The sequence below is a fragment of the Rattus norvegicus genome, chromosome 12 (assembly GCF_036323735.1).
Source record: "Rattus norvegicus strain BN/NHsdMcwi chromosome 12, GRCr8, whole genome shotgun sequence".
In the NCBI taxonomy this organism is placed as follows: domain Eukaryota; kingdom Metazoa; phylum Chordata; class Mammalia; order Rodentia; family Muridae; genus Rattus; species Rattus norvegicus.
This window is the reverse complement of record NC_086030.1, coordinates 38,897,861-38,911,192: the sequence shown is the minus strand read 5'-3', so window position 1 is coordinate 38,911,192 and position 13,332 is coordinate 38,897,861. Positions and strand designations below refer to the sequence as shown.

General features: G+C 49.9%; 1 protein-coding gene and 1 long non-coding RNA gene across 6 annotated transcripts in view; one reads left to right on the top strand and one right to left on the bottom strand.

Annotated features, from left to right (window-relative positions):
* LOC120095967 (uncharacterized) overlaps positions 1–6,387 on the bottom strand; it is a 29,867-nt gene extending 23,480 nt beyond the window's left edge. The window contains exons 1-2 of one of the 5 annotated variants that reach the window (XR_005491959.2): positions 6,212–6,387; positions 5,675–5,723 (exon numbers count right to left, since the gene is read on the bottom strand). This is a non-coding gene — a long non-coding RNA (uncharacterized LOC120095967). Of the gene's footprint in view, positions 1–5,674; positions 5,911–6,211 lie in introns of all 5 variants that reach the window. The other 4 variants (XR_005491957.2, XR_005491958.2, XR_010056766.1 and 1 more) reach the window with 4 other exon arrangements.
* A 35-nt stretch (positions 6,388–6,422) lies between these two features.
* Positions 6,423–13,332, top strand: part of Bcl7a (BAF chromatin remodeling complex subunit BCL7A) — a 31,920-nt gene continuing 25,010 nt past the window's right edge. The window contains 1 exon segment of the mRNA NM_001398956.1: positions 6,423–6,652. Coding sequence (NP_001385885.1) covers positions 6,561–6,652 — 92 coding nt within the window. The 5' untranslated portion in view covers positions 6,423–6,560.

Here is a 13,332-nt window from a genome sequence, read left to right as displayed (position 1 = left end):
CAAGGATAACCTTGAACTTCTGATCCTTCTATTTAAACCCCAAGTGCTAGTATGACGGGCCTCCATCAGCAGATCCGGCTTAGTGTTTGCTTTCGGCAGGAGATGATGGCCTCAACTGGGTCAGCTTTATTAGCAGTGTATCTATGTTCCTGTTTCAGAGTAAGAGACAACATTGTCATTCTACGGCTGGAACTTTCTCAACCCCCTCGCTCTACCCTGCCCCCAACACACATACTTTGTTAGGCCCTGGCGAATGCCCTGCTCCCCAAACCACAGAGCACCTCTGTCTATGAAAGCCACACCGTTGTGGTGAGTTGCTAGGCTGCAGAGAGCACTGAAGCTAGGCCTGCAGTTCCCTCCCAATTACACATCCCTGTTCCAGAGATGGAAACCTCCTCCATCCCGCAGCGGTGAGCCAGCCTCCACCCTGGAGGTATGCCTAACACCAGGCATGGACTCAAGAGTTGAATTTAGCAACCCAGGAAAGAGGAGCATTTAACTTCAGTCCCCTGGGTGGGGGGCTTCACGATGCCAGCCGTCATAGGGGTCCTGTATTTAGCAAATGCTTGCTGGTGTATACAAACACTTATACAAAGCAAAACTGGGTTTCATAAGAACCCCCTAAGATCTGTACGTTGTATCTTCCTTTTAAAGATGAGGCTCAGAGTTCTAAAGATGTTTGACATTGGCCGTGACAAACTTCCATTATCTCGAGGTCATCTTGTGCTCTTAACCTGTCTGGGATACTAATGTTTGTGGAATACTTGACTTGTAGTGAGTGTTTCTGGTCCATAGTTAGACTAACAACCCTCAGGGCTGGAGAGATGGCTCAGTGGTTAAAAGCACTGGCTGTGGGGTTGGGGATTTAGCTCAGTGGTAGAGCGCTTGCCTAGTAAGTGCAAGGCCCTGGGTTCGGTTCCCAGCTCCGGAAAAAAAAAGAAAAAGAAAGAAAAAAAAAAAGAAAAAAAAAGAGCACTGGCTGCTCTTCCAGAGGTCCTGAGTTCAATTCCCAGCAACCACATAGTGGCTCACAACCATCTGTAATGGATCTAATGCCTTCTTTTGTGTGTCTGAAGACAGCGACAGTGTATTCATATATATAACGTAAATAAATCTTTAAACTAATAACTCTTTTTTTTTTTTTTTTTTTTTTTTTGGGAGCTGGGGACTGAACCCAGGGCCTTGCGCTGCCTAGGCAAGCGCTCTACCACTGAGCTAAATCCCCAACCCCTAAACTAACAACTCTTAAGCTAAAAACTTGAAAAGAGCCAAGAAGAGGATCTAGGCATGGTGATACATTGTAGTCATGAATTAGTTAGCCTCTTTAGCTCCAGGCCTCCTGTCTCCCCTGGGAGCATGCACCTGACCAACAGCTCTCTGGATTCCTGAATGAAACACACACACACACACACACACACACACACACACACACACACACACACACGCCAGCTAATTTTGATGTGCCTTGACTAGCTCAATAGCTGGACACTTCTAAACGTCCCCTCAGCTAGCAAACACTCCCCTCCGGTATTCCTGATTTATTATCTTTTAAAAATCTATATTTATCTCTGCTACCCCAGACCCGACAGAGGAAGTGCCCCTAGGGCCACTTTCCCCGATTCTTACATGATTCTTACATGTCGGTGGCCTTTAAGGCTCATCTTTCTGTTTCCTTCTCTGAGCAATCTAAAAGTCCCGCCCTGTCTCCCTGCCCAACCATTGGCTCTATGGCAATTCTTTATTATCAACAGAAGCCAGCCGGGGGCAGGGACCCTCAGGTCTGGAAGCGGAGGCTTTTGGGAGCTGAAATAGGACAAAGTCTTAGAACCAATCCCCTACAGTACGTAAATGTCATCCCAGGACTCAGTTTGAGTCTCAAGTTTGAGCCCAGCCTGAGCTATATAGGGAGTCCCTGTTTCTAAAAAGAGAAACAAAAATGAAGCAAGTCTTTGAGGGCCAGCAAGATGGCTCAGCTAGTGATGCTGCCTGTCGCCGAGTCTGACAAGCCTGACAACCTGAGTTTGGTGCCCAGCACCCATTTAGCCATAGGAGAGAACCAATATGGTATGTGGGTATCCCCCGCTAAATAAATAATTTAAAATTTAGAAGAAAGTATTTGGAAACATCTTAAAGGTAAGACAAGACAGCAGTCGGGTCGGTGGCTCTCATCCTGTGGATCTCGGCCCTTTTGGGGGTAGAATGGACTCTTATGACCCTTTCACTGGGGGTCACCTAAGACCATCGGAAAGCAGATGTTCCTATTACAATTTATAACAGTAGCAAAATCACAGCAACAAAGTAGCAACAAAAATAACTTTATGGTTGGGGGTCACCACAACAGGAGTAACTGCATTGAAGGTCCCAAGCCGCCTTAGGAAGGCTGCGAACCACTGAGTTAGGAGGACTGGAACCAGGTGCCTGGCGCTCCAGCAGAGTCTCGGGCTTCTTATACTGTGGTACCTCCTCGCCGTGACACGTTTCCTTTTTGTTTAGAAACTAATAGTTTCTATGATCAAACCCACCTAGATAAGACCTTATATATTTAATCCAGCCCTACCCCTGTATAAATGGGGGGAAAATTAACTTTAATGTATCTGCACCAATATAACTGTTCATTTCTGTAATGCCAAACCAACAGTAAACAGGATTACTTTTTCCTGAAGTTGGTAGCACAGCTAAAAGTGTCCAAGAATTCAAATTATATATATGTATATATATAATTTATATTATATACACATATATTTATATTATACATATATACACATATATTTATAGTATACATATATTATATATGTATATATCTCATATGATATATATACGATATAATACATATTCTATGATATCTATGTGATATATGTTATACATGATATATTTTTTATATATGAGAGTATATTAATAGTAGCAACAGTTTTTTCGGGATTTGAATCATTTGTACAAGATAGAGTCATCGAGCACACTCCATTAAAAACAAAAAGCAAAGAGCAAGACTCCAGCTACCAGTTCAGTCCTGTTACTGCTGTGGTGGCTTCCGCCTATGTGAACTTGACTGTGACTGAAGTAAATCTAAGTCCTGCTGAGTGTGGTGACTCCTGCTTGCAATTCTAGCGAAGGTGCAAGGGTTAGGAGTTCAAGGCTACCCTCAGCTACTTGTGTAAGTTTGAGGCTAGCCTGAGCTATATAAGACCCTGTAGGAGGGAAGGAGGAGGAAGATGAGGATTAAGGAAGGGGGGAAAAGGAGAAGAAATAATACAGTGTGTGACCTAGTCAAAGAGAGCCAGGCATATAACAAGGAAATGCATGAACAAGATCCAGCAAAGAGCATTAGTCATCAGACACAAACTATGAAACAGCCCAGTTTTGTTGAAAGAAAGAAGCTCAAAAATATCTGCTGGGAGGGGACCTAAAAATGACACACTAGACTTATAAAGAACATTTGTAGAGAGCTTTACGGTTTAATCGGGAATCAAAAATATAAACACCTTCAGGGGATAGACAGCAAACTGAAGTCAGGTGGTTTCATGGAGCAAACCCGGTCACCTGAGCAGCTTGAAAGGCGAGGGCCGCTTTGCAGAACTCCAGCTGCTTCTAACCAATTTGGATTTCTTTTTATAATAGCCAAATTCACGTAACCTCACATCAGCCATTATGAACATTTTCCTCCCTTTCCCATTTTCATGGGTATGCATGTGTACGGTCTCCATGTGTGCACACACATTTGCACGCATGGTGTGGTGCACATGTACATGGAGGTGCATGTACAGAGGTCAGTCCATGTCTGGAATTGTCCTCTGTCTGGCTTATTTTGAGGCAGACTGGCTCAATCAAACCAGAGCTTGTAAGTATGGCTAGTCCCAGTAGCCAGCCTGTTCTGAGGAATCGCCTGTCTCGGCCTTTCAAGACTTTGGAATTACAGGCCAGTGGCCACATCTACCAACCAAAACTTTCCATGAGTTCTGGGGATCTGAGCGATAGTCTCTGTGCTTTCGTAGCAAGTGTCTAACCACTGAGTCATGTGCCTGGCTCATTGTAACCATTTACAAGTACAGTTCAGTGACATGGGACATTCACTTCTAACATATAGGTCAAGAAAACTTTCTTCATTACAAAAAAAAACCAACCAACCAAACAAACGAAAAACCATTGGCCACCATTCCCTCTCCCCGTCCCAGCTCCTGTCTACTCTAGATAACTCCTGTAAGTGGGGTCATACAATCTTTGTCCTTGCATGCCTTTATCTTTCTACCTATCATGCCTTCATGCATGTTTAACGATATTGGTATTCCTTGTATTATTATCACGGATGAATAATCCCACTGTTTGAAAAGACATCCATTCGTCAATTGGTATTTGGGTTTTTAATATTTTTACATTTCATCTAGTGCGTGCGCGCGTGCGTGCATGTGTGTGTGCGTATGGTATGTAAACATGTGGCGATAGGAGAACAACTTTCATGAGTTCTTTTTTCCACAGTGTGGGGTCTGAGAGTTGAACTCTGGTCTTCAGGCTTGGCAGCAAACACATGTACTAAACCATCTTGCAGACCACATATGTGAATTTTCAATATATCTTATTTTAAAATTTTTTATATATATATACATATATATACATATATACACACACACACACACACACACACATATATATATATATATATATATATATATATATATATATAACATATATTCTGTGTCGAAACTGTGGTATAGCACTTGCCTAGCAGGCACAATTTCTGCACTAAACAAAAATTCATTCCCTGGGGTACAAGCACATATCTGATGGTCAGATACAGAGGGCCAAAAGTATGAGACTTCTGATTTACAGCACAGTTTTCAACCATGATAAAAATGGTTCTTTGACATATTTGTGGTGTGTGTGTGTATGTTGTTGTTATTTATTTGTTTTGTTTTGGTAGAGTTTGTCTTTGTAGCCCTGGCTGTCCTGGGACTCACTGCTATGTAGACCAGGCTGACCTTGAACACATCGACATCTGCTTGCTTCTGCCTCCCAAGTATTGGTATTAAAGGCGTGCACCACCACTGCCTGGCTCGACTGTTTTTTTTTTGTTTTTCGATTTTGGATTTGAGACAGCGTCTCACTATGTAGTCCTGGTTAGTTAGTCCTAGAACTACGTCCATAAACCAGGCTGGCCTTGAACTCACAGAGATCTGCCTGCTTCTGCCTCAGGAGTGCTGGAGTTAAAGGACTGGGCTACCAGGCCTGACCGTTCATATTTTAATTTTTTTCTTTTTTCTTTTTTTCGGAGCTGGGGACTGAACCCAGGGCCTTGCGCTTGCTAGGCAAGCGCTCTACCACTGAGCTAAATCCCCAACCTCCATATTTTAATTTTTTCCGCATTAGGATCCTGTGTTTAAAGTGGTTAAAAGATAAGCCTGGGGAAGATCCCACAGATTCTCACCCCCATCTCCCCACTAGTTCCCTCTACCAAACCCCTGCAGCACCCCAAACTTCAGGGGGGGTGCTGGGTACTAGAATCACAGCAGTCGCAGATGAAGTTCACGGCTGCAACCTTGAATCACCCCTTGACTCAGTTTCCCCATTTATGAAAGGGCTGATGTTGGCATCAATGCTCATTTTAGGTCATCTCTTGTCCCAGCATCCACCTGGACGAGCATTCGCTCTGGTCCAGTCTGTCTAGCCGCAACTGCACACCCACCTGTCCCTATCCTGGTTGACCGCGGTACATTCTGCCACGCAGCTCGGTCCTAGGGTAGGAAGACAGTTCCTCAAAAGAAAGTCCTTCTGTGTTGGACCAGTCCGGTTTACTTGCTGCTCCGGGCCAATACACTGCACTTCTACTAGGAGCCGTTTCAGATTAAATTGTCATTTTCAGAAAACCCCAAGGAGGTTGATCCGTGACTGGGACAACTTATCTCTACGGGAAAGAAAGTCCTGCGACAATGTCAATTGCCACCGGGCTCCAGCACCTTTCCTAGGACTGTAGTTTAAGCATGGGGAAGCGACTTTCTAGCTCGCACATTTTAACAAGGCAGCTGGCCAGAGACCGGCGCCTCAACTCTTTCTAAGATCACCTCGCGTCCCAAACCGCAGCCTCCAACTCCGAGAACTCAAGCGCCCGACAAGAAACTTGCACGATCGCGCCCGCGGCCACCAACCCGAGCCAGAGCACCCACGGCCTGCAGTCTGCCATCCCCAGGGTGTGTGTCTTGGACGGAGAGGCCCCCAATCGCACCTGCGGCCTCTGGGTGAGTCCGGTCGCGGGGCCGTCCCGCGTGCTGGGAGGTCGGGGTCACCCAAGATAGCTTCCCAGGGCGAGGTCCCCGAGGCTCCCCGGGGTGGGCGGCGGCGCCCGGAGGCCGCACTGCTGGCGGCCGCGCCGCTCCCCCTCGCTCTGTGCAGCTGCCGCCCGGCGCTTGCGCACTGGGCCCCGGGCGCGCGGCGGCACCAGGCTTTGTGTGTGCGCGTATGTGTGTGAGTGTGTGTCTGTGCGCGAGTGAGAGAGCGGGCGAGTGTGGCGAGCAGGACCCGGCGGGCGCGCTCCCCCAGCCTCTCTCTCCTCTCTCTCCCTCCCCGCTAGAACCATGTCGGGCAGGTCGGTTCGAGCCGAGACCAGGAGCCGGGCCAAAGATGATATCAAGAGGGTCATGGCGGCTATCGAGAAAGTGCGCAAATGGTAAGCCGAGGCGCCTGCTCGCTCTCTAGCTCTCCCCGGCTCGCTGCACCGCATCGCGGCCGCCAGCAAGCCGGGACCCAGCGCGCAGAGCGGCGGGGCGCAGCGGCCCCGGGCCCGGAGTTGGCGAGGGCGCGCGGCCGGGGTCACCTGCGCCCCGCGGGGGCTGCGTCCGCTGCCCAGGTGTGCTTGGCGCCGGTCGCCCACCTGGCGCGGCGGCGGAGGCAGTGGCGGTGGCGGTGGCGGCTGCAGCCCGGAGCCCGGAGCTCCGAGCTCGGCTCTCGGGAGAGGGGGGTTCGCAGCCGGCCCCAGAAGCCATTTCGTTTTTTTGTGCAAGTCACATGAAAGCGGCTTCCCGCGCGCCGGGGCCGTGATGCCGGCGGCGGCGGGCAGAGCGCGAGCTCCATTGTGCAGCGCGGAGCGGGCCGCCGTCTCCTCCCGGGGCGGCGCGGCGCCGGTGTCCCCCCAACACACACACACATACGCACACACACTCTCACCCTACGCCCCGACCCGCCCGCAGCTCCCCGCCTCCCAGGCCTCGGCGCCCTCGAGTCTGCGGAGTTTGCAGAGCGCGAGCCGTTTAAATTTAGCGCTTTGGGCAGCCTGGAGCGAGGGCTCCGGGCGAGGAAGGAAGATGGGGGCGAGCGCTAGGAAGGCGGTGGCGCGGCCCGGGCGCGGAGCACCCACGGCTCCCACGCGCTCCGCGCGGCACCCGGAGCTTGGGGAACGCGATGTTTGCAGCCAGAAGCCAAGTCCTGGGCCGTGTCTTGCCTTCTTCTAGCTGGAGCTGGTGTTTGTTTTGCGGAGAGAGCGAGCGACCGTTGTTTTTGTTCTCTGCACTGGGGGAGGAGGAGGGGACCGGGAGATTCGGTGTGGGCCGTGCGTGTTTTTCGAGCTCAAATTAGATCGTGCCCGGCGTGGCCTCGTTATAATTAGTAGGATGGAACATTTTCACGGCCCTCGTCGGGATCTGACTCCGAGGCGGCCCCAGAGACCAGGCCTGAGGCTCCAGTAGTCCACCACCAGGTTGGGTCAGACTTGTTGAAAACTCCCTGCTCCCTGATTTTAACTTTATTACGTTTTTTTTTTTTTCCCACGGCTTCATCTGGGTCCGAGCGGGAGAGGAGCAGCTGCGAGGGTGTCCCCAAGTGTCAGCGGCTGCTGGCTGGACCTGTCCTTTATAGGAACTGGCCAGGCCCCACTGCAGGCTGTTATTTTGGGGGGGTTTCATTTCTTGAGTCACGCCTCTGTTGTTGTTGTCTTTTTTTTTTTAAACACTTCTGGGGGTGCCTGTCTCCGGCTTGATGGTGTCACAAGTTAGCTGTCCTTTCAGAGTGAAACCCAACAAAAAAGGCAAGGAAAAAAATCAATAAAGTCCACGTGCTCCCGGGCCTCCTATGGAAAGGGCTGTCTGCGGATGGCCGGATGCCCGCCGTGGGCTGGGTTTGGCTCCAATGGGACAAAGAATTTTCACAACCGTGAGAAGGGGAGGCTTTCCAAAGTTGAGATCCAAGTCCTGGGTGCCGGGAGCTCCCCTGCTGAGCAGGGCGACTAGTGCCCAACTGGAGCCATTTAAAAATGGCAGAAACAGCTGCAGGCCAAAACACAGGAAAACAGCACAGTAACGGACCCTCTCCTGTGGGACTCTCAAGGGAAGGCTGGGGTGGTAGAGAACTGATATCAGAGCAAGCGTCCCTTCTGTCTGTCACCGGCCTGGACGGTAGAAAGCGGCAGGCTGGCCGGTGTAAGCTGCCTTTCTGGTCCTGGAGCTGTGACAGCTGCCGCTGGGTCTGCCAGCTGCTCTGCAGGGCGGGCAGATGGAGGGATGGGGCTTTCCACCCTGCGGGCCCCAGAGCAGCAGGCCTGGAGACTTCTTCCATCCCAGCGGGTTCACAGCCTGCGGAGCCTGGGAGTGCAGCGGGGGATGTGGCCGCCTTCTTCCCCGTAGTGCATCATGACCTCTAAAGACTTCAGGCTTTTTGGGATCTCCTGCTCGAGTTTCTACTTCTCTTCCTAGCTGTGACCTTGGGCAAAGCATGAAACTCAAGTTCCTTGCTGCTGTCAACTAGGGGACTCGGTGCCCCTTCCCCTTCCAGAACTGCCTAGGACTGGCTAGTCAGGTGGAGTCACTGGAGTACACAGGGGCCCTTGTAAACGCCCTTATGTAAGGTGGACTTTTGTAGAAATTTGGATCTGCTTCCCGTCCCCATCTTACACAGAAATGCAGGGGGCTTCCTTGAGTCACGGGATCTGGTCTTGGCCTGTCTGTACAACAGTGTTGCAATCAACCCTGAAGGCTTTGGGGTTGTTTATTAACTGTGGGCACCAACCATGCATTTCACCACTGGCTAAGGCATGGGGCTGCCATAATTAGCAAAGGAAAATACAGAACACCCAGGTAAATTTGAATTTCAGAAAAATAACAAAGTGATTTAAAAAAAAAAAAGTCCCCCCTCCCCCGTATAGTGATGTATGCCTATAACCTTAGCACTTGTAGAGGCAGGAGAATCAGGAGTTCAAGGATAGCCTCAGCTACATACTGAGTTCTGGGCTAGCCTGGTCTACATTCAAGCTTGTCTCAAAAAAAAAGGCAAAAATGAAAATGTCTACTGAGAATATTGCTTTAATGGTAGAATTTGAGCTTAATATGTACAAAGCTCTGGCTGTACACACACACACACACACACACACACACACACATACACACATATACAACCCTTTATGTAAGTATAGCCCATGAAATATTTGAGACACATACCAAACAGTTATCCATTTATCTGAAAAACTCAAAATCAGTGAGGAATTCTGTATTTTATTTTACTTATTTATTTCTTTTTTTCGGAGCTGGGGACCGAACCCAGGGCCTTGCGCTTGCTAGGCAAGTGCTCTACCACTGAGCTAAATCCCCAACCCCCTGTATTTTATTTAGAGGAGAGGCGAGGTGTCTGGCATATCATTCAGTCTGAAAGCCTAGGATGGTATTTTTTTTTTAATACTCTGATTGGCTAGCCCTACCCTTCCTCTGCCCTGCAGAAGGAGCCAGTGTGAACTATGGCCTCCCCACCCATAGCTGGCGGCTACTCCTCTTCTTTCTGTCTGGTGTCCTGGCAGGGCGGGTTGGTGGGGTGTGAGGTAGCCAGAAGATGACTGAAGAACAACATGGTAGGTCCCTATTGGGTCAGGCTGGGAGGCCCAGTGTGAGTGAGAAAGACAAAGGGAGATCAGAGCTTCGTGGTAGGCATTGGTCCAGGACCTTTCAGCTCTCAGTCCAAGAAGTCCTTTAGCAACTCACATAAGGACAGACTGACTAGTTTGGGGCTTTTCACCCATCCCTAAGAAGTGCCATCTGAGGGGGACTCAGACCTGATTAGGATGAGGTCAGGTCTCCCGGGATGACAAAGACTAACCGTGTAGTGAATTTACAAAGGGATTTAGAGCTCTCTGGAGCCAACAAGGCCCCCTGAGACTCACCGCACCTAGACCCAGTAGAGCACTGGGAGTTTACCTTGGCCTTGAGAATCCGAGATGGACTCTGTAGTTTATAGAGGAGTCCGAGCTGGAGAAGAACTTTGGAGCTGTAGTCTTACATCTGGGACTTCATTTCATCCTTTTATCTCAGGAACACAAGGCAGGAGGTACAGAAGCCAAGCCTGTTGCCATGGGAACAAGCCTTTTTTTTTTTTTTTTTTTTTTTTGTGGCTAGGTCGAGGTGCAACTTGGTGGTCAAAGTGAACGCCTCCAGGTGGTGAGAGGTGCGGGGGCTGTGGTTGGGGGAGCCAGTGTTAGCCATTGGGAGCAAGCTGTGGCTCCCAGGGGGAATATGGACTGCAGATCATGTTTCCAGAGTACCCCAAAACTGGATTTTTATGGTTTTTCTCTCTCTTCTCCTTTGGTAACCCAGTCAACCTTTTAAAGGGTAAACCATGAGGGTAAACCAGACGTGCCTGCCTGCCGGCCACTGGCTTGCCACTCTTGCTGTTAGATGATGGGAACTGTCTCGTTCCCTCAGCATAGGGGCAGCCAGCTGTGTGTGTGTGTTCCCCCACGATGGGCGGCAGCACACGTAGGAGATGTGAGCTGCTGCCCTGAGCCAGGGCCCTTGGAAGAGACAAATCCCAGGTCAGAGGTCAATCCCAAGGTCAGGTCGTACTTCAGTTTTTGAAAGTTCTATTACTTTTTTCTTTTTTGACTTATTTTGTGTGTGGGGTGGGATCATACTCACGTGTGCTAGGACGCACGTGTGGAAGTCTGAGCCCAGCCTGTGGGGGTAGGTCCTCTCCTTCTATCATATCAGTTCTGAGGGTCTAACTCAGGTTATCCGATGTTTTTACCCACCACCTACTGAGCCATCCCACCAGACATCATCATCATCACCACCACCACCACCACCATCATCATCACCACTGTCATCATCACCTTCACCACCATCATCATTATTAATCTCATTGTGTAGTTTAGAGCCACCTGGGATTTAGAATTAGCAATCCTGCCTAAGTCCCTGGGGGTACAGGAATCTCAGGATCTCAAGGTACTAGAATGATGTCCCACCACTCCCAGCTCTCAAGGTCAAGTTCATAACTTTTGCCTCTGTCCCAAAGCCCCCGAGTCAGTGTCCACACTGATAAGAGTGCTGAGTGAAGAGGTCACGGGCTGGGGAAGAAGGAGCGGGTATGTAGTTGGTAGCCCACAATGCCTGATCACTTCAGACATTCGTCCCTGTTCATGTTGGGAGGCCCAGGGCTCCGGCATACTTTCCAACCACTAAGGTACTCTCTAGAATAGACTTTTCTTCTCCGTGGGCAGCAGAATAGTAGACGGCAGACTCTGACGGCAAAACCTGTGTTCACTCTATGTTTTTCCACATGAACTTACCACAGGTATTTACCGCATTGTATTGCCTGTGTGGCCCTGAATGGGGCAAAAGTTTCTGGACTGCCCCTTTCCTCATCTGAACCGTGTGCTCCTCTCTTGTCCTCTTTACTAACCTCAGAGAAAGGAGAGAGAGGAGAGGGGCCGTATAGCTTGGAGGAGCCATCAGGATTCCGTCTCTACCTGTCACTGAGGTTGTTCTGACAGTAGCCGTGTCCCCTCAGGTCCCTCCTGTGTATTCAGAGTAGAGAGTAAAAGATCAGGCCTGTGGCTTATGGGCTCTGTCTGCCCCCAGGAGGCAGGAGAGGGATGGAAGTCTCTATCTTCATTTTGCGCTTCTCCTGCCGGGGGCTCTGGAAAGCAGTCCACTTTGGATTCTCACTGTGAGGTTATGAGTTCACCTCCTCAGGTCTCCCTTCCTCGATCGGTCAAGTGGAGAAGGGGACCCTTGCTGCCACAGGTGGTCATGTGAGCATCGGAGTATGTGGGCATGGTGCTTGGCACACAGAAGCAACTACACACGGTCTGTCTCCCTTAACAATGCAAGCCAGGCCGTCGATAACGGGAACGTGGAGGAGACCTGTGGCAGCTTGCGGATAGAAGTGTATGGTTTGGTTATGTGCATGGTTTGGTTATGGTTGTCTCTGAGCGTGCTTGCCACTGCTGTCCTCCCTCCCCCAAAGGCTCAGTGATGACATGGTAGAGACTGTAATCTGTCACGGTATAAATGAGGGGTAGACCATAGGTTAAGTTTGGGTGGAGAAGCCAAGGTCCCTGTGACTGCAGTTCTAGGCAGCAGCGGGACTGTTGTGCTGAACTGAGATTGCAGCCCTGCCTCTCCCTCCAGTCCCCCGAATCAGCTGAGTTACTTGATAGACTCAGTAAGACTTCAAGCTGCCTCCTTAAGATGGCTAAGCTGGAGCCCATACTGTTGGGGTTCAAACCCCAGCCCTGCCCCTGGTTATTCTCCCCCAAGTTGTGTTCGCCCCTGCCCAGGTACTTGGCCTCTAAATATTTAGAGCAAGAAGTGGTGCCATCTAACTGATGTTGGTGGCCATTGTAATAGTCTAGAAAATGGCTGCGGCTTGGCAAGGGCATAATTAATATCTTTTTTTCTTAGATTTATTTGTTTATTTTATATATAAGTACACTGTAGGTATCTTCAGACACACCAGAAGAGGGCATCTGATCTCATTACAGATGGTTGTGAGGCACCATGTGGTGGCTGGGATTTGAACCCAGGACCTCTGGAAAGCAGTCAGTGCTCTTAACCACTGAGCCATCTCTCCAGCCCCCACAATTGATATTCTTGATGAACCATTCTGCTGCAAACCTGTCTCTCTCAACTGGGTACTTGACTTCTGTCCTATGGGAGTTTAGAACCCAGGGTTTCTATGGAGATCAGGGATCAGACTTGACTGAAGGACAGGTACAAGGAATCGCCCCCACCAGGCCAGACGCACGCACACACACACACACACACACACACACACACACACACACACACACACACACACCCATCCCCCTGCACTGTTCTGAATGGAGGCTGCTAGGAGGGTAGGGTGTTTGCTTGCCTTTTGGATCCCCGAAAGGTAGGGAGCACAAAGGTTCCGTTGGCCAAATGACTTTCCCAGGGCCTCGGCTGCCAAGGACGGAGCCGGGATTCCAGCCGTATCTGCGTGATCAAAACTTCTTGTCTCAGCCCCAGGGCTACGTAGTTATCACTTTGTAGCTGTGACCTCTGCCACCCTCTCCCCTTAAGCAGAGTCCTGTACAAAGCCCCCTGGTTATGGGCTCTTCCTCATTCCTTG